Below are 25,109 nucleotides of genomic sequence, written 5' to 3'. Positions count from 1 at the left end.
CCCTTCCCCAATATGAGTCTGTTCTGCTGGGTAAGGTCTTGTTAAAGGAGAAATAAACCCCCCCCCCAATAATAAAAAACACTACCCACTACCCTACATAGTCCACTCCCCCCCCCCCCCCCGAAAGTGCCCCTAATTCATTACTCACGTATAGGTGCAGAGTAAGTGCAGCGGAGCTCATAGTCGCCATCTTCTGGCTCTTCTCTATTCTTCGGGAAGTGGACGCCGTATTGGCGCATGCACAATTGAAGCAGTCTTCCAGTTTGTCGCAACTGCGCATGCGCCAAAAATTCCCGGAAATTGCAGAAGGGAAAGGAAGAATACCGAAGAGCTGGTAGATGGCACCCATGAGCTCCCGCTGCACTTACTCTGCACTTCTAGGTGAGTAATGAATTAGGGGTAATCAATTATGTAGGGTAGGGGTTTTTATTATTGGGGGTTAGTTCTCCTTTAAAGTACCAATAACCTATTTCTATGTATTTATGCCAGTGCAGCTTGTGATGTCTCTCTTCAGTGGCTCATCTTTATAATTCATGCATGCTGATTGATGTGCTCCCCTCGGGGAGAAGCTGAATATATTTTCATAGAAATAGGCTCCCTATAGCCATAGCACACACATGTCCCTCTCTGAGACCTGAGAGAGAAAAGAAAAACATTCTCTGCCTGGAATTGCCTACTGGGCATTAACCATTGGCATTCAATTAACAGCGCTTGTCAATGGCCTTTCCTCATTGGCAGTGGAGTTGGGGCATAACCAGTTATTCGGTTTTTTGCAGTAGAAAATATGCAGACTGGGTTCAGCTCAGGGGCAGGGCGGTAAAATATCATTTGGTGGGGCCTTTTGTGGCCATAAACTGTAGGTCCTTTCGTTGGTGCCATCTTGGGGCGCCTCGTAAGGGATGTGATTCGCTATTTTGTAGCCCCTATGTGGACTCACAGCCTACAAGAGGCTCTACTATACTATACTTGGTTTTTATGCAATTAAAACTGGCTTTCAAGCTTGTAATTTAAAAATAAGCACCTGCTTTGAGGTCACTGAGAGCAACATCCAAGGGGTTGGAGAGCAACATTGTTGCTCACGAGCTATTGGTTGGGGATCACTGCTCTAAACGATTGTTTTGCTCTAAGTAATTGGTCCCCATCCTCCCTTTTGTGTTTAGCTGTAAATGTTAATAACCGGTTATATTTGTCATACAGGACCTCGGATTGCTGAAGCAGGGCAAGGGGCATCAACATGGGGGATGACAGTGAGTGGATGAAACTTCCTATTGACCAGAAATGCGAACACAAGGTAAGCCTCCAATTTCATATATAGGATTATACCGAATCCACTGTTTGGAATCCTAGGTGAAAGATTCGGCCAAATAACAAACCAAATCTGAATTTGTATGTGCAAATTAGGGGAGGGAAAGGAAAGTGGGGAAAACAAAATTTTTATTTCTTATTTTGTGACAAAGTTGTGCGGTTTCCCTCCCTGCCCCTAATTTACATATGCAAATTAGGATCTAGTTCAGCCAGGCACATGGATCTAGCCGAATTTTGCTAAAAAAGGCTGGAACCCAGAACCGAATCCTGGATTCGGTGCATACCTAATCATATTAATTAGGCATGTATGGCCACAGAGGAATACTGACTTCTATCTCAAGTGAGTCTGCATACACATTAATTTGGATATGTGTTCAATATTCGGGTTAAAGGAGAACTAAATCCTAAAAATGCCATATTTTATAAACTGAACTTATTGCACCAGATTAATGTTTCAGCTTCTCAATAACCGCAATGGTCCAGGACTTCAAACTTGTCACAGGGGGTCACCATCTTGGAAAGTGTCTGTGACACTCACATGCTCGGTGGGCGCTGAGCAGCTGTTGAAAAGCTAAGCTTAGGGGTCGTCACTAATTATCCAGCCGAAAATGAGGTTGTTCTGTAATATAAGCTTATGCTACAGGGCTCATTCTTGAGTTCAGTTCATTTTGGGTACTCTGAGAAATTGTAGTGCAGTTATGATCCGCCAAACGGCACCCAGGTATTCAATGTTACAATAATATTCAATACACATAGCTACACTATATTTAAGAATGTGGTTGCTGTTATTTGCTTCCATTCAGTTGCAAAAAGCGTTGGATATTGGGCCTGGCACAGTTGAGGATCCAGTTCGTCCACAGGTGCTTAGTTGGCTTTAGGCCAGTCATGTTCCACACATCTTTGTGCATAAAGTATGGAATGTTCTAGAATACCTAATATTTTATGTAGTGTTATGGTAAGTATTCATTGACTTTCTAATTGTTTTTACTTGTTTCATGGTAGGTTTGGAAAGCCAGGTTAAATGGTTATGAAGAAGCTGTTAAACTTTTCCAGAAGATTGTGGATGAGAAGAGTCCAGAATGGTCAAAATACCTGGGTCTCATAAAAAAATTTGTGACGGAATCCAATGCAGTCGCACAATTAAAGGGCCTGGAAGCCGCTCTAATTTACGTAGAAAATGCTCATGTGGCAGGAAAGTAAGTACAAGCATTGACCACATCTCTTAAAGGAACAGTTCAGTAACAGTAACCAATCAGTGACTTTAAGGGGGGTCTCATGGGACATAAGTGTTCAATGAGTTTGCAATTGATCCTTAGCATTCAGCTCAGATTCAAAAGCAACAGTTATGACCCCCCCCCCTCTCAGGTCACTGATTGGTTACTGGCTGGTAACCAATCGGTGGAAAGCAAGATAACCGCGAAGCAGGAAGTAGTGTTTTGGCTATTATGTTAGACATCCAGTCACTCCAGCCTTTATAGATATATATATAGCCTTTGTAATTTAGAAATATTTTCGATTTTGCACAGCCTAATTACCCAGTTTTTATTTTTATACTGAACAAGTCTTCCGGTCAGTTACCTATATTGGTCCTTCAATTCTTTATAAAAAACAAGTTCAGCCCTTGGGATACGCTTGATCAAACTGTAGCCTTTAATTAATTATTTGTACGTATTGGGGCTATTGGTATGCCTCTGCCCTTATACAACATGGCTGAATATGTACGAAATTGCTTGTAGAACTCCTACTTCTTTTGCCTTTTGTAGGACATCCGGGGAAGTGGTCTCTGGAGTAGTAAATAAAGTATTTAACCAGCCAAAAGCAAGAGCGAAAGAATTGGGAGCAGATATCTGCCTAATGTACATAGAGATTGAGAAAGCCGAAGCCGTTCAAGAAGAACTTCTGAAAGGTCTTGATAACAAGAACCCGAAAATTGTAGTTGCCTGTGTGGAAACTCTGAGAAAAGCACTGAGGTGAGTATGTTCTGTAACTTTGTCTGGTGTAGGTCGGTGTCTTATACCATGTGGCACTTTAGCTGGTCCCCCCCCCCTTTTTTTTTAGTGAATTTGGCTCCAAAATTATGACCCTCAAGCCAATTATTAAAGTGTTGCCAAAGCTGTTTGAATCTCGAGAGAAGGCAGTTCGAGATGAAGTCAAATTGCTGGCGGTTGAGATTTACCGCTGGGTTCGAGATGCCCTGAGGCCTCCTTTGCAGAACATTAATCCAGTACAGGTGAGTTTTGGATTAAGTATTTGAGGTTTTTTTTTTTATATATAGTTGATGCTTTGGACTAAATTATTATTTGTCTCCTTAGCTTAAAGAGTTAGAAGAGGAGTGGGTCAAGCTTCCTCAATCTGCGCCTAAACAGACTCGCTTCTTGCGTTCCCAGCAAGACCTCAAGGCCAAATTTGAACAGCAGCAGGCTGCAGGGGATGACGGAGGTGTGTTTTGCCTAAAATATGGATCTGCCATACTGCTTGCCTTTAATTACAGTGCAATAGAATCAGTCTTATTGGTGATGCTGTAATGGAATGCCTTCACATATGCTAGTAACGTTGATGCTCCTGTTTAAATAAAGCGTTGCCTACTCATGACTGAAGGGGTGTGAAATGCTAAAAATTCCTAATTTGTTGTCTCAATGTGTAATAATATTTTAGGTGATGAAGCTGAAGAAGAGTCTTTACCACAGGTGGATGCCTATGAGCTTCTTGAAGCTGTAGAGATCCTTTCTAAATTGCCCAAAGACTTCTATGATAAAATCGTGAGTGGCACTTAAATCTAGATATTGTGAGGTTGAACCACTTTGTTTAGGTTGTATGTGAGACCAATTTTGCTATGGCTTCATCTGCAGGAGGCAAAAAAGTGGCAAGACCGGAAAGAAGCTCTGGAAGTTGTGGAGACCCTTGTAAAAAATCCTAAAATTGAAGCAGGAGACTATGCAGATCTTGTGAAAGCCCTAAAAAAGGTAAAGCAGATGGTTTCCCTGTTTGAGTAAGTTATATCAACATATGTAAGATTTAGGAGTGGTATAGAATCTGCATGTGCAGAGAAGACTTGGGTAGTCCATATTCGATGTTCTGTTTAAGTTGTAGTTAAATTAAAAGCCTTTTTTGATTTAATTGTGCAGGTCGTTGGAAAAGACAATAATGTCATGCTTGTGGCCCTGGCTGCTAAATGCATTGCAGGACTTGCAGCCGGTCTCAGGAAGAAGTTTGGATCCTATGCTGGACATGTGAGTTTCATCTCGTAACTTGGTTTAAAAAAAAAAAAAAAAAAAAACGCTTAGCCCCTATTTCACTATAGGCTTTCTATAGAGCAGTAGACATCACCTTCTGTAGGTCCTCTGTTTATAACAAGGTTTTAGTTATGTACTATATATTGTGTCATTCACCCTGCTGTAGCTTGGAGGGCAGATACGTTTTAACTTCTAATATCAACATTACTGGCCTTCGTTTGCCCCCCACATTCCAAGGAGGATTAGGGTTCACACCAAGGAATAGGAGCAAGGTTAAAAATGAGGGCATGCAAGTGATGCGAAGGTTTGTCAGTTGTCCATTCATTAGCTTGTGCCCAAAAATCTAGGGGGCTTACATTTCATACTTAAAGTTAAAGTTCAACTTTCCCATTTGAGTTTTCAAATTGTTGACCAGAACAAAAAAAGTTTTCATGGTTTTTATTTTTACCATTTTTCCAATGGCGCCTCGGTAACCAGGTGCAGATTCTGAATGGTTACAATTTGATATAACAAGATTTTTGTTACTCACCGTTAAATCTGTTTCTCTGTGGTCGATAGGGGGACACAGGGACTATGGGGTTAAGCTCCACCCTCCAGGAGGCAGGACACTTATGTAAATGAAAAAGGGGCGTGCCAGGTACTGTGGCTTAACCCCACACTAGAGTAAATCCAATCAGTTGGTATCAAAGAACTGCTAACATTTAAATGCAGAGGTAGTAATGCAAACCGATAACTCAGGGGAACAATTCCCATAGACCAACATGGTCAACTCGCAAGGGTCGGGAAGCCCTGTGTCCCCCTATCGACCACAGAGAAACAGATTTAACGGTGAGTAACAAAAATCTTGTTTTCTCTGTTGTCTCAAGGGGGACACAGGGACTATGGGGACTTAACAAAGCAGTCCCAAAAAAGCAGGTTGGGAGCGAGGAGAACACGTTATTGCACCACAGCGTGCAACACCTTACGGCCAAAAACGGGTAAATGTGTGAACAGACGACCAGGTAGCTGCTCTGCAGATCTGGTCGAGGGAAGCCGCGTTGCGCCAGGCCCAGGAGGTTCCCACAGACCTCGTGGAATGGGCTCGGACGCCCTCCGGCGGAGACTTGCCTTTGGCCAGGTAGGCCTGTCGGATGGTCTCTTTCAACCATCGTGCAATGGAAGACTTGGAGGCTGCCAATCCTCGTCGAGGTCCAGAAGGTATCACAAAGAGGTTCTGAGAGTGGCGAAAATCCTTGGATCTTTCCAGATACCAGCGTAGAGCTCTGACAACGTCCAAACTGTGGAGTCTGCGTTCCTTGTCATTTTTGGGATCGGGACATAAGGAAGGTACCACAATTTCTTGGTTGATGTGGAAGGACGATACCACCTTTGGAAGGAAGGATGGCGGTGTGCGTAGAACAGCTTTATCTTTGTGGAAGATAAGGAATGCAGGATCGCAGGACAAGGCACTAATCTCTGAAACTCTCCTAGCCGACGAGATTGCCACGAGAAACACTACTTTCCAAGTGAGCCATTGTACGGAAATCGTAGCCAAGGGTTCAAAGGGAGGATCCAGAAGGGCTTCCAGAACCACGTTGAGATCCCAACCCGGAACAGGTGAACGGAAGGGAGGACTGATGTGTGCTACGCCCTGCAGAAAGGTACGAACCGAGTCATCCAGGGCCAGTCTGGATTGAAGAAGGACTGACAGAGCCGACACCTGAACTTTCAGGGAACTGAGTTTAAGTCCCAACTGTAATCCGCGTTGAAGAAAGGACAACACTCTTGGAAATGTCGCACTCCATGAAGGAAACAGAATCTACGGTGGGAACAGACGTGTCCCTGCACCAATCCCAATAGCTGCGCCAGACTCTGTGGTAAGCACGAGAAGAAGTGGATTTGCGTGATCTGAGCATAGTTGAAATGACATCCTCCGCTATTCCCTTTCGTCTCCAGATGGTTGCCTCAACAGCCAGCCCGTCAAAGCGAAGAGGCCCGGGTTGTGGTGAACAATGGGGCCCTGACAGAGAAGATCGCTCCGGAAGGTCAGACGGATGGGGTGTGCTATGGACATCTCCTGGAGGTCCGAAAACCACGTTCTTCTGGGCCAGAAGGGAGCTACCACGATGACCGTGAGGGAGGATTGCCTGATCTTCTTTAGGACCCTTGGTAACATGGGGAGAGGTGGGAAGACGTATGCGAGTTCGAACTGCCAATGCTGTGTCATGGCGTCCACTCCCGCTGCGAGAGGATCCCGCGGGCGAAGAAGGCGTTTACCTTTCGGTTTGATCTGGACGCCATCAGGTCGATTTGAGGTATGCCCCAATGGTTGACTAGTTCGGCAAAGGATGCTGGGTGCAGTTCCCATTCCCCTGGATCCAATAGGTTGCGGCTGAGAAAGTCCGCTCTGGCGTTGTTTACTCCCGGAATGTGAATGGCAGAGAGTCTCACTGAATGTGACTCCGCCCAGTGTAAGATCTGTTGAACTTCTGCTAGAGCTGCCTTGCTGCGTGTCCCTCCCTGTCTGTTGATGTAGGCGACTGTGGTCGAGTTGTCGCTTTGGACGCGCACCGCTTGTGCTTGGAAGTGATGGGACCAGTGATAAAGAGCTAGTTTCACCACTCGTAACTCTAGAATATTGATCGACAGTCTGGACTCCTCTGGAGACCATAGACCTTGTGCGGATAGTGAATTGAAGGTTGCGCCCCAACCTAGGAGGCTGGCGTCCGTCGTGAGGACTATCCACTCCGGTGTCGCCCATGATTGACCCCGGGATAGGTTGTTCGGATCCAGCCACCACCGTAGTGAGTCCCTGGTGGATGGTAGGAGAGACAGCTTCTGCAGTAATGATCCTCCCCTCCATGCCGACAGGATGTTGGCTTGAAGAGGTCGGAGATGTAGTTGGGCAAATGGAACCGCCTCGATGGTTGATACCATGGACCCGAGTACTTTCATGGCTAAATGAATTGAAGGGCTCTGAATCTGTAGTAGGTTGTTGACTAGAGTACTGATCTTCTCCCTCTTGTCTAGTGGTAGTAGTACTCGCTGAGTGAGGGTGTCGAACTCAAGACCGAGGAATGTCATCTGGTGCTTGGGAATAAGGTTGGATTTCTTCCAATTGATCGTCCAACCGAATTCTTGCAGGAGGGCTATGGCCCGTCGGAGGTCTTCCCTGCTCTTCTCCTCTGTTCTGGCTTTCAGAAGGAGGTCGTCCAGATATGGAGTCACTGAAATTCCCTGGATCCGTAGCGTCACAGCCATGAGTTTGGTGAACACCCTGGGGGCTGACGAGAGACCGAAGGGTAGTGCTACAAACTGGTAGTGACGGTTCAGGAAGGCGAATCTCAGAAACTGGTGATGAGGAGGCCAGATAGGGACATGGAGATAAGCGTCTTTGATGTCCAGTGACATAAGGAATTGGCCCGACTCCATCCCTCGGATGACTGAGCGGAGAGTCTCCATCTTGAACTGTAGAGACCGAAGATATTTGTTGAGGAATTTGAGATCTAGCACCGGTCTGAAGGATCCGTCCTTCTTGGGCACTAGGAACAGATTGGAGTAGAAACCGGAGAAGGTTTCTGACGGAGGTACTGGTGTGATCACCCCATTCTGCTCCATCTTGCTGATGCAGTCCAGAAAGGCTTGGGCCTTGGTGGGATTTGACGGGAGTCGTGACATGAGGAATTTTCTGGGAGGAGGAGAGGAAAAATCGAGATGGTAACCTTCCGTGATGATCTCGTGGACCCAGGCGTCCGACGAGTAATGAGTCCAAACCTCCCGGAACCGTAGCAGTCTGCCTCCTATGGACTGCAGCGGTTCCGGAGGGGGTGCCCCGTCAACCTGAAGCGGACTTGTCTGTTGTAGGCTTGTTGTGGAATTTGTTGTTTTTCCATGCGGGTCTACCTTTGTCTGTGGGTTTGGAACGAAAATTGGACCGTTGAGGCGGGCTGTATCGTCTTGAGGACCGACTGGATTGGCCTCGAAAAAACTTTCTTTGGCGAAATGTGGAAGAAGATCGAGACTTGGACTGGGGTAGAAATGTGCTCTTTCCCCCAGTTGCTTGGGAAATAATCTTCTCCAGTTCCTCACCAAACAGCCGCTGGCCCTTGAAGGGGAGCGAAGTTAAGGACTTCTTAGAACTGAGGTCCGTCGTCCAATTCTTCAACCATAGTGTGCGCCGAGCCGCAACGGATAGAGCTGATGTGCGTGCAGTAATCTGAGCAGTGTCAAGGGTAGTTTCAGAAAGATAGGCAGAAGCTTCCACAATGGATTGCACTGATGAAACTAGATCCGTTCTAGGAACACCCTCTTGAATATCAGTAAGAAGGGACTCAGCCCAGGCCTGAATGGCTCTCGCTACCCAGGCTGAGGCCAAGACGGGGCGAAGGGTAGAACCGGCTGAGGAGTACACTGCCTTGAGAAAGCCCTCTAGATGTCGATCAGAGGAATCCTTGAATGCTGCTGCATCTGTGACAGGTAGTGTAGTAGATTTAGACAATCTGGAAACTGGAGCATCTACTGTGGGAGGCAGTGACCACTTATCCACCAATTCTTTGGAAAAGGGATAGGACTTGGAGAATTTTCGAGTGGCTTGAAATTTTCTTTCAGGATAATTCCACTCCTCTTGTATAATATCTAGGAGTTGTTCATGTGAAGGAAAACAGAGAGAAGATTTATGTTTTCTCTTAAATAGCCCGGAAGTTTGAGACCGTGGATCTTGAGACTGAGAGATCTTTAGGACCTCCGTGACGCCCTTAATGATATGTTCTATGTCATGTTGAACATCATGGCCCTTAGCTTCGTCTTCCTGTAAGTCCTCATCCTCAGATGATACTTCGGAAAGGGGAAGTTCGCCTTCTGAGTGAGAGGAGTCCCCTCCAGGAAGGGATCCATCAGAGGGGGTATGGGCCCCTGAATGCGATTTGGATAACTCAAGTCTTTTGCGTTTTCCACTGGGCCGCTGATCTAGTCTGGCCAGGGCCCTGCCCAAATTATCTGCAATAGAGGGTAGATTTTGAAGAGAGGCCAGTGATTGTGAAAGCTGAAGGGCCCATAGGGGAGCAGGAGGGTCTGAAGGGCCGGCCATGCTGGCTTGTGGAGTGTCTTCTCCAGAAGGAGGACTAGATAGGGCAGCATTGGAGGTAGTAGTGCCTCCTGGTACTGGCACAGCGGGGTCCCCCTTGGCACAAGATCTGCAGAGGGGCTCACCTTGACCCCCTGGAATCTTTAGTTGGCAATGCTTGCAGGCAAAATAGGTAATTTGGGCTGCAGATGCTGGTGCTCCCCCCCCCCCCGCCCTGGGGAATAGTCCCCCTGACTTACCTTCTGCCATAAGCAGTGACTATGGTACCAGCTGAAGGATTGACCGTAGGTGGTACTCAAATGGTGCCTGATAATGCCCCTGGAAACAAGATAAAAAGCTCCTAAGGCCGCCCGTGCGCGAAGGAACAGAGGCTGAGGCGCTGCAGTAATGAAGAGCCGCACATAGAGCCATGCAGAGAAACCACGCGAACCAGCGGCTGTGCAGGGAGGCTTGGAACGCAAGGCCCGCCTCCTCCAACACACGCTGCTGGATGCGTTCCAGAGGAGGCGCGCAACGGCGCTGAGAGGTTTCCGAGTCTGCACAAACCCCAGGTGGAAGAAAGAAGTGCGCACATTAAGGGGCCGCTGGTCGGAGAAGGGGAGAGGCAGGGGAAGGTTAGCCCCACGGAGTCGCTACTGCACAGGCATTCAGGGCTGTAGGGAAGGAGTAGCCCTGGGGGGGAGAGCAACCACTTGGAGAATAGATGATAAAATCTACTCACATTTTTCGCCGCACCCTAGGCCCTCTGCTCTCCCTCCACGGAGTGCAGGCATGCCTATGTGAGTCTTGTGTAGCCAGAAGGCCATGGACTGACTCTGGTGGGCATATCCCACGAAGGGGGTTCGACGCAACAAAACAGGTAGCCCTGCTAGTGGTTCTACCCCAATTCAACTTGGAGCTTGGAGTCGTCCATCCTCCTTGGAAGCAGGACACTTAAAAACTGATTGGATTTACTCTAGTGTGGGGTTAAGCCACAGTACCTGGCACGCCCCTTTTTCATTTACATAAGTGTCCTGCCTCCTGGAGGGTGGAGCTTAACCCCATAGTCCCTGTGTCCCCCTTGAGACAACAGAGAAATATATATATATGGTTGTTCATCTTCCAAACACTTTTTTTTTGAAGTTCAATTGTTTTTAGATAGTTCACCAGAAAAACTTTGTAATTACTTTTCCACTTACTAAGTTTCACTTTTAAGCCTCTACATCAGCTCTGTAAACTGTTTTAAATGGATACATTGCTCTTTTTTGGCCCCGCTGAGCTGACCTTGGATTTTCATTAAAGGGGTTGTTCACCTTCCAGACACCACTGTGGACTGAAGTCTTGAGAGCTTTCATGTTAACTCTGCTGGATAAACCATGAGTGATTCCTGTGGGCAGTGTCTCTCTAAAATATAGTCTCTGGGGTACTGCACTACTATGTTTCAGTTCACTGGTGCAAGGTTGGCCTGTAATCTTATGAGGGTAATAAATATATGGCCCCACCTGAAATCCCTTCTCTGCATGATGGTCTTTTGATGCAAATACCTAGGGGCAAATTCACTAAGATGCGAAGTTGCGCCAGGCACAACTTCGCCGCACTTCGCCAGGCATAGTTTCGTCAATGCTCCACAAATTCACTAAAATCCGAAGTTGCGCTCAGGGGTAGCGTAAGGTTGCGAAGTTGCGCTAGCGTTGATTCGCTATGTAAAGCGAAGTTGCGCTAGCGAAGGCTAATTTGCATACGGCGCAAAATTCAAATTTCAATGGAGGAATACATATCAGCACTACAAATGCCTAGAAAACCTTCAAATCGGCAAATAAAAATGTTTTTGCCCTACACATGTGCCCACTGTCTAGGTAAGTTGCCATGAGTCAGGAAATGTAGGGGGGAAGGAGGGGAGCCCCAAAAAATTTTTAGATCTTTTTCAGCCTATCACCCATCATGTAGAAAACACGCCAGCGTTTTTTGGGACTTAGAAAAAAAATTAACTTTTTTGAAACAATCCCTATCTACTCTATTGCGCTTCGCCAGGTCTGAGGTGGCGAAGAAAGTCAAGCGTAAAAGGTAGTGTTCAGTACACTGCGCAAGGTAGTGAATTTGCGTAGTTATGTCGCTAGCGAAAATTCGCCTGGCGTAAGGGTGCGAGGTAACACTAGCGAAACTACGCCAGCGTTCGTTAGTGAATTTGCGCAGTAACGAAAATGACAAACGCTAGAAAATTAACGCTAGCGTTCGGCGCTTAGTGAATTTGCCCCCTAGTCTCTCCTGCTGGGACTTCTTGTGACACCAAGACGTCACATAATGCATAACCTTCTAGGTTTCCTTTCCGTTTCAACCAATCTTGCACCACCATATTCATCTTTTCTAAAGATCTTATTCTTTAAGTTAAGTGTATGTACTCTTGGGGGTAACCAATTATCTTTGTTATTACTTCAGGTTGTGCCAACTATATTGGAAAAGTTTAAAGAAAAGAAGCCTCAGGTGGTCCAGGCCCTTCAAGAAGCCATAGATGCAGTCTTTCTAACTGTGAGTAATCACCACACCATCGCTTTGATTCAAAAGCCCTTTTTGGCATGGCATTTGCCTTAAATTTTTTCTTCTCCAGACTACATTGCAAAACGTCAGTGAAGATATCTTGGCTGTTATGGACAACAAGAACCCAGCAATAAAGCAACAGGCATCCCTTTTCTTAGCAAGAAGCTTCCGTCAGTGCACTCCCTCCACTCTGCCCAAAAGCTTATTAAAACCCTTCTGTGCTGCGCTACTTAAGGTAATATGACTATGAATATTTTCATTCATCCAGGTCATGATATATCTAGTATAGGTAAATTTAAAAACTGGACTTGCTAAGAAATCAATGAAGACGTTTCACTACTCATCTGAGCAGCTTCTTCAGTTCAACTGACTGGGGTGGGAAATTCTCGGCATATAAACTCTTCCCCAATTACAATGGCACATTGTAACTCTTCAAAGTAACTCTTCAGATGTCACTCTTTGAAGGGTTACAATGTGCCATTGTGATTGGATTAGTGAAAGAGTTTATATGCCGAGAACTTCCCACCCCAGTCAGTTGAATTGAAGAAGCTGCTCGGATGAGTAATGAAACGTCTTCATTGATTATTCGGCAAGTCCAGTTGTTTTTAGATTTACCTATACTAGCTATACTTCAGGTAATGGGATTATCAGATTCAGCCGATTAGTAATGCAATGTTCCCCTTGCTGGTAAATTATATCACGGGTGCAAATTTTTGATTAGAGTAGAGCTTTAACACTTGGCGCGAATATTCACATCACCGAATAGCCCTTTTAGTCTATTCTAAGCTTTTCTTATCTACAGAAATTAAGCGGGTGGATAAAGAAAAAAAAAAACTTTTTTATTTTTTTATTTTCTGGCTTCAGTCGGTTTATGGATTTTCCTGTGCGTATAATGTTGAAAAGTGATCGTCACACTTGCCTTGGCTCATTCCACCCTTTTTTTTTTTTTTTTTTCCCCCTCTAACAGCAAATCAATGACTCTGCCCCAGAGGTGAGAGATGCTGCTTTTGAGGCTCTTGGCACTGCGCTGAAGGTGGTTGGAGAAAAGTCAGTCAACCCTTTTCTTGCAGAGGTGGATAAACTGAAGCTTGACAGGGTAAGTGTATGTGCCATTAGGGCAAAATTCTACTGAAGGAAAATTAATTTGGTAGGGGAATAGGTACAGCCTTTACTTTCAAGTCTAGTAACTCATAGCATTCTTTTAACAGCAACCTAAGTAAAACTTGTTGGTGGTTATCAGTAAGAGGACCCAAAGCAAACTGTGCATTTGATATTTAATCCTCTGGATTCAACTGGGAGTGTTAAAATTTAAAAACTTTTCTTAGAAAAGGTCTCACACTTGATACTTGTGTGGTATAAATTTCAGTAACTTTTTTACTTTGTGTGCTGCTTTAGGCAATAAGTATGCTTGTTGTGCCTCATTCCACTAATATTTGATCTGTATATTATTTTGATTCCACAGATTAAGGAATGTGCCGATAAGGTGGAGTTGGCCAGTGGTAAGAAGGGAGGTGCTGCGGCTGGAGAGAAGAAGGAAACCAAAGCACCAGCTGCAGCTCCTGGGAAACCAGTGCCAAATCAGGGAGCAGCAGCGGAGAAGGATGCAGGGAAAGCGGCTGCAGCTCCCAAAAAGGCTCCTGCTGCCAAGGTACTCTTTGAATAGTACATTTTTATGTATGGGACTTGCTAGTTTTGTGCAGCAATGGGCTACATCTGATTATTGTCTTACAGCCAGGAGGACCTGTCAAGAAAGCCAAAGCGCCTGCATCCTCAGGAGCAACTGCAAAGGGCAAAAAGGCAGTGGAAAATAAAGAGATTATTGAGCAGGAGCTCTCAGTAAGTGTGCCTGGCTGGTGTAAATGGTTGACTTTCTTTATTTTTTAATAGCATAAGTCCACTGCCAGCAGAGAAATAATGACCCCATTATGTCTGAATTGTAGCCAGAGGCTTGTGAAGAAAAGGCAGCTGCCGTTCTCCCTGCCTCCTGCATGCAGCAGCTGGATAGCAGTAACTGGAAGGAGAGACTTGCCAGCATGGAGGAGTTCCAGAAGGTAACCTAAAGCCTTTGTTCTTGATCTTTACAAGACTTAAATAGTTTGTTTCTAACTTGATTTCTTTCATCCAGGCTGTAGAGTCTATGGAGAGAAATGACATACCCTGTCAAGCACTTGTAAAGATGTTGGCCAAGAAACCTGGATTCAAGGAAACAAACTTTCAGGTATGTATGTTTACAGGATTGTTGTTTTGACAAGCCTCAATGATAAAATAAGAATATTTGTTTGTTTTACTAAAATTGCGAATTCCATTTTATATACTTTAATTTCTGTGCCTTTTGCTGTAGGTCATGCAGATGAAGCTGCATATCGTGGCGTTGATTGCTCAGAAAGGAAACTTTTCCAAGACTTCTGCCTATGTGGTCTTGGATGGGCTGGTGGACAAAGTGGGTGATGTTAAATGTGGCGGGAATGCCAAGGAAGCACTTAGTGGCATTGCAGAGGCTTGTAATTTACCTTGGACTGCTGAGCAGGTAACTCTAGAAATCGATTTTCCAAAAAAAAAAACTGCCTCTGATCTGTGTCCATTGAGTAAGTAAATCTGTTCATCATACCTGGGGCATTTCACAATCAAGCCCATAGCATCAACTTTTCTGTTGGATGAACCTACTTTTCTGCCATGGTTTTCAGATTCTTAACAGGCTAGAGCACTCTTAGCATGTGCAGTGTCCCTGATGCTCAAAGCATGACCCAATAATCAAAGATGGCTCCTGTGAACACAATTTAAGGCTGAATGTATCCTCTTAAGGGCCCTGTTTACAGAGTATTTAGTACACTTTGATCTAAATAAAGATGTTTGTTTTTGTGCCTGGTTCTGTATTGGTTTCAAGCAGGCATTCTTTTTGCTTGATTTGTAGGTTGTCTCGTTGGCTTTTGCACAGAAAAACCCGAAGAACCAGTCAGAGACCTTAAACTGGCTCTCCAATGCCATCAAAGAATTTGGTTTTACAGGGTGAGTGTCGGAATAAGCGTGCCATGCTGTTGCCGATTACTTCCATTTCAATGGTTATTCGATCAGTAAACATAAATTGTGACTGCTTGCAGTGAGTTTGATCTTGGGTTTGTATTCTGTCCGCATGTAACCAGTTGGTGGACTAGAACATTGACCTACCCCCTTTTATAAGGTGTATACGTTTACATTGTAAACAATTCTTCCTAAACCTTATAGCCCAACATTGGTCTTGCTAAGCATGATGTGTTAAGGGAGGTTTTAGTAAGTCTTCCCAGAATCATGTCTTGCCCATTTTTTTCTTTTCTTTTTTTTTTTTTTTTCATTATGTCCGTATTTTTGCAGGATTAATGTCAAGGCCTTTATTACCAGCGTGAAAACGGCACTTGCAGCAACAAATCCGGTGAGTGTTGTGTTTTTTTTTTTTTGTTTTGTTTTTTTTTTTACATATCTACATATCTTGCAGTCTTATCACCTGTACAGTCTCCTAATTCTGTTGTACGTTTCTACAGGCCATTAGGACGTCTGCTGTCTCTTTGCTTGGCGTAATGTATCTGTACATGGGTGCTCCACTGCGTATGTTCTTTGAGGAAGAAAAGCCTGCGCTGCTTTCACAAATTGACGCAGAGTTTGAGAAGGTATGCTACTGTAATGCTGGTGTGTGTGTAACATGCTACTATTCTTATCTGCTAACCCTTACTTGTGTTTAGATGAAAAGGCAGACTCCTCCAGCACCAACAAGAGGCACTTCAAAGCAAGGCTCTGGGGGGGATGGGGCTGAAGAAGGGGAGGAGCAAGATGAGGATGCCCCTGCTGATGTCATGGACCTTCTGCCAAGAACTGATATCAGGTGAGCAAACATCATTGTATAAACTGTATCAATTGCCTGTGACTCTCTTAAAAACCATCAAGGCATTTCTGCTTGTTAAACAAATTTATCTGTCCTCATAGGGGGACACAGCGACCATTGGGTTAAGCTCCACCCTCCAGGAGGCAGGGCACTTACTACTACATTTGTGGGCGTGCCTATCTGGCTTAACCCCACACTCTGACCTTATACAATTTAGTTTTTTAAGTGTCCTGCTACCAGGAGGTTGGACTCCAGCAGATATCTGTCAGGTCGTGACTGATAACTAATTCTACTTACAAGCAGGAATTGTCTACAACCTAGTAGCTTATACCTGACTAATAGCAGTACCGGGGTCATTCTCTAGCCTATCCGGCTATAACGACCACCCAGACATTCCTGTGAAGTTAGTCAAGGGCAGATGGTCTGGCCTTTGTGCACGAGGTGAGTAACTGCTATTAAGCATAACAACTCACCTTGCTCCCTTGGTTGGCAGCTCTCCTCACCTGGTCCTTCCTAATGCCCACTGCATGTTCCTCTGCCTTGGGCTTCCTCTCTAGGCTATAGCGACGTGCACTTAATTACACTTTCTCTGTCGTCTAAAGGGGGACACAGGGACTCTTGGGGTTTAAGCTCCACCCTCCAGGAGGCAGGACACTATTAATAAAATTAAAATTAAGGGGGCGTGCCCATATAGTGGCTTAACCCCACATGCTGTAGCATTCCTTCAGTTTTAAAAGTGTCCTGCTTCAAGGAGGATGGATACCAGCTTCAAGACAGAAGCATATCTATGGGGTGTCACCAGGGCAGGACTGCCTGTCCCTTGAGTGTACCCCCCCCTCGAGGGATCTCTCACCGGGGTCATATTCTAGCCCTCTAGGCTATAACCGACCTGCACAGAAAAATCCCTGCAACCCACTGGGGCCAGCAGATGTTCTGACCGGTGAAGAGCCAGCAGTGAGTATGATATAATATTCTACTCGTGTTCTGGCGTGCTCTCCCCCCCCCCCTCACCCCAGCCCAGACCTAGCTGCACTAAGCGATGTATTCGCTGCTCCCTCCGACGGTCTCCCACACAGGCAGGCTGTTGGTGAAGTCGCGCGCCTTTCTCCTGCGCGCAGTGGAACGCATCGCGCTGATGCGTTCCAGGCGCCATTTTGTTTTTTTCGGCGCGAAGCGTAGAGGAGGCTTCAGAAGGCGCGGAACTTCCTCCCGCCACTTCCCGCAGTCACAGTAAGCTGCCGCTTACTGTATCCTCCTCTCCTGCTTCCACTCTGCCAGCAGCCCTCCTCCTCCTGACCCGGAGCCACGGGAGCCACTTGCTCTTGGGGATTAGGCTTCTACCTTCAGGCAGCAGTCTTGGGTTACCTCTAGGCACCCTTTTACAAAGCACATTCCTGACGGCCATTACTTCAGCAGGTACCTCAGCCACTGTTCACATGGCAGAAGGTAAGTCAGGGGGACTTTTCCCCAGGGCTGGGGGGAGAGCACCAGCAGCACAGGTGACTTACTTTACCTGCAAAAACTGCCACCTAAAAATCCCTGGGGGCCAGGCTGACCCGCTCTGCAGATCTTGTTCAAAGGGGCAGGGTCCAGCGCCCACCCAGGGGTCCATCCCAACGGTCCCTGAATCTGGGGAAACCGCACAGGATTTGGATGCAATGGATGGGGTAGCGGGCACTTCCTCAGAACCCCCTGCCCCCCTATGGGCCATTCAACTTTCCCAATCCCTGGCATCCCTGCAGGGCCTTCCTTCCATTGCCACCAATTTGGGCAAAGCCCTAGCCAAAACTAGGTCACAAAGCCAGTGGAAAGCGTAAAAGGCTTCCCAGCTCCAGGGGTGACACCGACACCCATACCCCCTCTGACGTCTCGTCAGCTGGAGAGGATTTTTCTCATTCAGAGGGGGAACTCCCACCTTCTGATGCTTCCTCAGAAGCAGAGGAGGATAATGCGGAAGATTCCAAAAGCAAGGAACTCCCTCACGACGTAGAGGGCATTATCAAGGGGGTGATGGACGTGCTAAAAATCACACAGACACCTGAACAACAGGCTTCATCTTCTAACCTGTTTAAAAGAAAACACAAAGCTTCTGCATGTTTTCCTTCGCATGACCAACTCCTTAACATAATACAAGAGGAATGGAATTCGCCGGAGCGCAAGTTCCAAGCTACTCGGAAATTTTCGAAATCCTATCCATTCCCCAAGGACTTGGTAGAGAAATGGTCACTGCCTCCAACTGTGGACGCACCAGTTTCGAGATTATCTAAATCCACAGCGTTACCACTCACGGACGCCGCAGCCTTCAAGGACCCATCTGACAGACGTCTGGAAGGTTTCCTCAGGGCAGTCTACTCATCCGCTGGCTCAACCCTTCGTCCAGCTCTCGCCTCAGCCTGGGTAGCGAGAGCCATTCAGGCATGGGCAGAATCCCTCGTTGCTGATATTCAAGATGGCATCCCCAGAGCTGACATCCTGCCTTCCGCACAGTCCCTCGCGGAGGCAGCAGCTTACTTGTGCGACGCTTCCCTGGATACAGCACAGATTACTGCCCGCACATCAGCGCTCTCCGTCGCAGCACGCAGAACGCTCTGGCTGAAGAACTGGTCTGCGGATGTCAGTTCCAAGAAGTCCCTTACCTCACTACCCTTCAAGGGACAGCGACTTTTTGGTGAGGAGCTCGAAAAGATAATCTCACAGGCCACGGGAGGGAAGAGCACCTTCCTCCCCCAAAGCAAGTCAAGACCCACGACTTCCTCCAGGCGCGGTCGGTCCTTTCGCGGCCACACTGGACGTTTTTCCAGACGGCACAGTCCTCCCCAACGTTCTCAGTTTCGCTCTAAACCAAACGACAAGGGACGGCCATCGTGGAAGAACAACAAATTCCACAACAAGTCTCCAGCCGACAAGGCCACTTCAGGATGACGGGTCACCCCCTCCAGGGTCACTGCAACCGCTAGGGGGACGATTGCTGAGATTCCGGGAGGTGTGGATACGATACTCGTCAGACGCTTGGGTAACCGAAATCGTTTCCGAGGGCTACCACCTGGACTTCGCTTCTCTTCCTCCCCGAAAATTTCTCATGTCCAGAGTCCCCTCCAACCCAGCCAAGGGCCGAGCCTTCTTGGACTGCATTACGAGCATGGAACAGAATGGAGTGATCATTCCAGTTCCCCCGTCAGAAACATTTTTGCGGATTTTACTCCAATCTGTTCCTGGTTCCAAAGAAGGACGGGTCCTTCCGACCAGTATTGGACCTGAAATTCCTCAACAAACACATACGGTCAGTCCGGTTCAAAATGGAAACTCTCAGGTCAGTCATCCGAGGAATGGAACCAGGTCAACTGATGATGTCCCTCGACATCAAGGACGCGTATCTCCACGTTCCAATCTGGCCTCCTCACCATCGTTTTCTCAGATTCGCATTCCGAAATCTCCATTACCAATTTGTGGCACTCCCATTCGGCCTCTCCTCTGCCCCCAGAGTGTTCACCAAACTCATGTCAGTGACGGCAGCAACCCTACGACTCCACGGAATATCGATCACACCTTACCTGGACGACCTTCTCCTGAAGGCTCCAACACTAGAGAAGAGCAGAAGGGACATGCATCAAGCGATATCGCTGCTTCAGAGCTTCGGGTGGACCATCAACTGGAACAAATCCAGCATGACACCCAGTCACCAAATGCTATTCCTGGGTCTCCAATTCGATACACTGACTCAACGTGTCTCGCTGCCCCTGGACAAGCAGAGGAAGATCAGAGCGCAAGTCAATCTCCTCCTTCAAGACCGGCACCCCACAGTCCACCTCGCAATGAAGGTACTCGGTCTGATGGTCTCGTCCATCGAAGCGGTTCCCTTTGCTCAAATCCATTTGAGACCTCTACAGGCCAACGTTCTGTCGGGATGGAAAGGGGGTCCCCTGTCCCAACGGATTCTTCTACAGCAGACAACACGGGAGTCACTCCTCTGGTGGCTGAACCACCACAATCTGACGACGGGCCAGTCCTGGGCAACTCCGGACTGGACCGTGATAACGACAGACGCAAGTCTCCTCGGGTGGGGCGCCACGTGGAACAACTCGTCGGTACAAGGCCGTTGGTCTCCCACAGAAACGAGGCTACACATCAACGTCCTGGAGCTTCGGGCAGTCAAGCTTGCCCTAAGACATTGGTCTCCCCTACTCCAAACAAAGTCTGTCCGCGTCCAAAGCGACAACTCCACAACCGTCGCTTACATCAACAGACAAGGAGGTACCCGCAGCAAAGCCTCCCTAGCGGAGGTGGTACAAATCCTAGCCTGGGCAGAGCTCAGCTCAGTCAGGATATCTGCCATACACATTCCGGGAGTGGACAACACGCAAGCAGACTTTCTCAGTCGGAACCAGCTGGATCCGGGAGAATGGGAACTTCATCCCGCGGTGTTCACAGACCTAGTGAAAAGGTGGGGACGTCCTCAAGTCGACCTCATGGCATCCAGAGCCAACCGCAAAGTTCCAGCCTTTTACGCCCGTTTTCGGGATCCGACGGCGCTGGGGGTGGACGCCATGACACAAGTCTGGAGTTTCAACCTGGCTTATGTCTTCCCTCCGTTTCCAATGCTTCCTCGGGTTCTGAAGAAAATCAAGCAATCCTGTGCGACGGTCATAGTGATAGCTCCGTATTGGCCCAGGAGAACGTGGTTTACGGATCTTCAGGACATGTCCATAGCTCAACCAGTTCGCTTCCCTCCCAGGAGCAATCTTCTCCAGCAGGGTCCCATATTTCACCACAATCCGGGACTGTTCGCTTTGACGGGATGGCTGTTGAGGCGGCCATCTGGAGACGTAAGGGTATAGCGGACGATGTGATTGCCACTATGCTGAAGTCACGCAAAGCTACGTCTTCTAAAGCCTACCACAGGGTCTGGCGCAGCTACTGGAACTGGTGCGAGGAATCAAAGTTTTCCTTCCATGATTGCAATATTCCCAGGATCTTATCCTTTCTACAGCGAGGTTTTCGACTCGGTCTGAAGCTCAGTTCCTTGAAGGTCCAAGTATCTGCCCTCTCTGTCCTTTTCCAGTCTCGTCTAGCCCTCGACGATTCAGTCCGCACCTTCCTACAGGGAGTACAACATATCGTTCCACCTTATCGATCACCAGTCCCTGGATGGGATCTCAACCTCGTTTTGGAGGCTCTCCTTGACCCTCCCTTCGAACCTCTGGGTGTTGTCCCTGAACAGTGGCTTACCTGGAAAACTGCCTTCCTTGTTGCCATTTCATCTGCTCGCAGGGTATCGGAAATAGGTGCCTTATCTTGTGATCCGTCTCTGCTGGTTTTCCATAGGGACAAGGCAGTCCTGAGGACTGTGCCTTCCTTCCTGCCTAAGGTCGTGTCCTCGTTTCACGTCAACCAGGAGATTGTGGTTCCATCTCTCTGTCCGGAACCCAAGAATGACAAGGAACGGAGATTTCACAGTCTGGATGTGGTCAGAGCACTTCGCTGGTACCTTGACCGTTCTAAATCATATCGGCGCTCTCAAGCCCTTTTTGTCATTCCGTCCGGGCCTCGGAGGGGCCTGTCAGCTTCCAAGACTACCATCGCACGTTGGATCAGAGAAACCATCAGACAAGCCTACCTAGCTAAGGGCAGAACTCCTCCTGCCAATGTTCGAGCTCACTCCACACGATCCTTGGGTGCTTCCTGGGCTTGGCGCAACTCGGCCTCCTTGGACCAGATCTGCAGAGCAGCCACCTGGTCTTCGGTTCATACATTCACTAAATTCTACAGACTGGACACGTTCTCATCAGCGGAAGCCGTTTTTGGCCGCAAAGTACTACACACTGTGGTACAGTAACGTGTCTTTGCCTTTTCTGTATTCGCTCCCACCCTGCTGTCTGGGGCTGCTTTAAGTCCCCAAGAGTCCCTGTGTCCCCCTTTAGACGACAGAGAAAACAGGATTTTTTGATACTCACCGTTAAATCCTTTTCTCTGTCGTCGATAGGGGGACACAGGGCTTCCCAACCCTGAGCGAAATGTTGACCACTTGGTCTTATGGAAACGTTTTCCTGATTTACTGGTTTGCTAGTTGAGTATTGATACAGTTTATCTTTCAGCAGTCTCTTTGGTACCAACTGAAGGAATGCTACAGCATGTGGGGTTAAGCCACTATATGGGCACGCCCCCTTAATTTTAATTTTATTAATAGTGTCCTGCCTCCTGGAGGGTGGAGCTTAAACCCCAAGAGTCCCTGTGTCCCCCTATCGACTACAGAGAAAAGGATTTAACGGTGAGTATCAAAAAATCCTGTTTTCTCCCCCCGACTCTTCACAACACAGAGTCTTTTGTTACCTGGACAGCCTCCTTTTTCTCTTATCGCATCGGCGCTTACAAGGCGGCATTCAAAAGCAGGAGAGGGGTAGACTTAGTGCACACCGCAGTGGAACGTAGCGCACTTCTGCGTTTCGGCGGCCATCTTTTCTTCATCTTGCGGCACAACAGCTCACAGCACCGCTCCAGCGCACGGGAGCAGAGATAGGAGTCCTGACTAGAGCCTTTCCGGCTGAAAGCTCCTGTGGCCACCCCTCACTCTCTCCTTCTGCAAGCACATGGCAGAAGGTAGACCAGTGGGGGGGGGTGGCTGCCAGTACAGCGCAGGCTACGTTTTTGCTTGCACTACATGCCAAATTATGCTGCCCGAAGGACAAGGGGAGCAACTTTGCAGGTCTTGCTTAGAGGGGCAGGGAATAGCACCCGCTCCAGCTGATGCATCACAAATTTTTCTTTCAAAGGCCTTTTTGGGGAGGAGCTCGAAAAGATTATTTCCCAGTCCACCGGAGGAAAAAGCACGTTTCTTCCACAAGCCAAGACCAGAGCTAATACATCCGCCAGACGCGGGAAATTTTTTCGTGGCTCAAGTGGCCGTTGCACACAAAGAAACCATTCACCACAGCGTTCACGTTTTTGAGCCAAAACAAATGACAAAAGTCGCACACACTGGAACGTCCCAATAACAAGCCCACTACAGACAAGCCTACGTCGGCCTGACAGCCCACCCCCTCCAGATTCGGGGAGCATATTGGGGGCAGGTTGCTTCGATTCCGGGAGGTCTGGAACAGCCACTGTTCGGATGCGTTGGTAAAAGAGATCATATCCGAGGGATACCGCTTAGATTTTTCAGCCAAGCCCCCCAAAAGATTAATCATGTCCAGTGTACCCTCAGAATCCAGCAAGGCAAGTGCCTTCTTGGAGTGCATCACCAGCATGGAACAAGCCAGAGTGTTCACAAAACTAATGGCAGTTTCAGGGGCAGCCTTATGTCTGCAAGGAATTTCAGTAATTCCTTGTATGGACGATCTACTTCTGAAAGCCAGATCGGAGCAAAAGACCAGGGAGGATCGAGAACTGGCAGTCAAGCTTCTACAGAGCTTCAACTGACACAGCGGGGTTGCAAGTGCCACTGCAGGCGGACCATTAACCCCTTACAGCTCGCCTACCTTCTCTACTCCCCACTGCATACAGAGAAGCTGTATAGTTTGGCTGCATTAACTGTCATAGAGACCGCTTTCTGATCAAGTATTTCTTTTCTTAAAATGCCACGAGGCTTGAGAAAAGACCGTGTGGTCTGAAACGTTACCAATTGTTTGGGGTCAGAGCCCTAGTCCTAATAAAGGCATTTTAAGAAAAGAAACCATTGACTTTTGCCATCTATAACTAATGTGGTCTGATTGAACGGATTTAAGATGGATACCGTTGGACGTGCATCAGATTAAAGTAATTTGGAGGTGAAGGGTGCTGACTGTGAAACCTGTGATACAGGTATTTCTTTACCATGTCTGAGGGGGTAATGACGCTCAGTGGCTTCTAACACAGATCCTCCCCTGATCCCCATGACATTACTCAGTGGGCATCACAGTTGGCCACTGGAATTCCAAAATTGGCTCAATCCTTAGATAAGCTTCTATCTCACCTCGAGAACCCTAAGACCAGAACACACAAACGGAGGGCACCCCCTCTCCCCCTAAGAGGATGAGAGCGATGATAACTATCATGACACTTCTCCCTTCCTGCCTGACCCAGTGCTCTCTGAAGGAGCGTTATCTCAGAGCGACCAGGAGGATGACAGCTCTCACTCATTCCTCCGAATCTGTAGACGCTCTAATTAATTCAGTGCTCACCACACTTCATCTACAGGAACCCGAAAATTCCTCTGAAAAACCTACATCACTATTCAAGAGACACAACAAGGTGTCTCCAGTTTTTCCATCTCATTCTCAGTTAGACCAGATAATTCAGCAACAATGGGATAAGCCAGAAAGACGTTTTCAAACAGATGTTTCCTAAAGAACATCAAAGGTGAAAACTAACCCTAAAAAGTTTTTTAAATATATTAATAGTAAAAAGATGCAGGTTGAGAGTGTTGCTCCATTAAATAATGGTACCAGTATGGTTGTAACACATACAGATAAGGCAAATGTGTTAAATCAGTTCTTTTCTTCAGTGTATACAATAGAGGAGTCTGGGTTCCCAGGCTCACTTAATAACTGCACGAATGGTTCAGCTCAATCTAGTCCGTGGCTGACTCAGGATATGATTCAAAAAGCTTTAATACAAATTAATGTAAACAAGGCTCCAGGGCCTGATGGCATACACCCCCGGGTTCTAAGAGAATTTAGTTTTAGACCAGCCCTTATTTCTGATTTTCTCAGATTCACGTCATCTGGTATGGTGCCTATGGATTGGAGAAAAGCTAATGTTATTCCAATATTTAAAAAGGGATTACGATCTCAGCCTGGCAATTATAGGGCAGTAAGCTTGACATCTGTGGTAGGCAAATTATTTGAAGGCTTGTTAAGGGATCACATTCAAAATTTTGTCCTAATGAATGGCATTATGAGCAACAATCAGCATGGCTTTATGAAGGATAGGTCATGTCAGACGAATTTGATTGCATTTTATGATGTGGTAAGTAAGATTCTGAACAATGGGGGGGGCAGTAGATGTGATCTATTTGGATTTTGCCAAAGCGTTTGATACTGTGCCCCACAAACGACTGCTTTCTAAACTAAGGTCTGTTGGGCTTAATGAAGGCGTCTGCACGTGGATAGGAAACTGGCTACAGGATCGGGTACAGAGGGTGGTTGTTAATGGGACATTCTCTACTTGG

At 47.1% G+C, this 25,109-nt stretch overlaps 1 protein-coding gene across 8 annotated transcripts in view; it reads left to right on the top strand.

The window, feature by feature from the left end:
- The window catches only part of LOC108715250 (cytoskeleton-associated protein 5-A-like), a 68,782-nt gene that overhangs the window by 17,953 nt on the left and 25,720 nt on the right, over positions 1-25,109 (top strand). For all 8 annotated transcript variants that reach the window (XM_018260253.2, XM_041560971.1, XM_018260252.2 and 5 more), the window contains exons 2-21: positions 1,198-1,291; positions 2,308-2,501; positions 3,069-3,275; positions 3,364-3,535; positions 3,618-3,744; positions 3,961-4,064; positions 4,155-4,268; positions 4,431-4,535; positions 12,016-12,105; positions 12,185-12,349; positions 13,082-13,210; positions 13,577-13,762; positions 13,846-13,950; positions 14,055-14,165; positions 14,240-14,332; positions 14,456-14,641; positions 15,026-15,120; positions 15,463-15,520; positions 15,630-15,755; positions 15,828-15,967. In XM_018260253.2, coding sequence (XP_018115742.1) covers positions 1,235-1,291; positions 2,308-2,501; positions 3,069-3,275; positions 3,364-3,535; positions 3,618-3,744; positions 3,961-4,064; positions 4,155-4,268; positions 4,431-4,535; positions 12,016-12,105; positions 12,185-12,349; positions 13,082-13,210; positions 13,577-13,762; positions 13,846-13,950; positions 14,055-14,165; positions 14,240-14,332; positions 14,456-14,641; positions 15,026-15,120; positions 15,463-15,520; positions 15,630-15,755; positions 15,828-15,967 — 2,564 coding nt within the window. In that variant the 5' untranslated portion in view covers positions 1,198-1,234. The remainder of the gene's footprint in view (positions 1-1,197; positions 1,292-2,307; positions 2,502-3,068; positions 3,276-3,363; positions 3,536-3,617; positions 3,745-3,960; positions 4,065-4,154; positions 4,269-4,430; positions 4,536-12,015; positions 12,106-12,184; positions 12,350-13,081; positions 13,211-13,576; positions 13,763-13,845; positions 13,951-14,054; positions 14,166-14,239; positions 14,333-14,455; positions 14,642-15,025; positions 15,121-15,462; positions 15,521-15,629; positions 15,756-15,827; positions 15,968-25,109) is intronic.

The sequence above is a fragment of the Xenopus laevis genome, chromosome 4S, assembly GCF_017654675.1.
Source record: "Xenopus laevis strain J_2021 chromosome 4S, Xenopus_laevis_v10.1, whole genome shotgun sequence".
In the NCBI taxonomy this organism is placed as follows: Eukaryota; Metazoa; Chordata; class Amphibia; order Anura; family Pipidae; genus Xenopus; species Xenopus laevis.
This window is presented reverse-complemented; position numbering and strand designations above follow the sequence as displayed.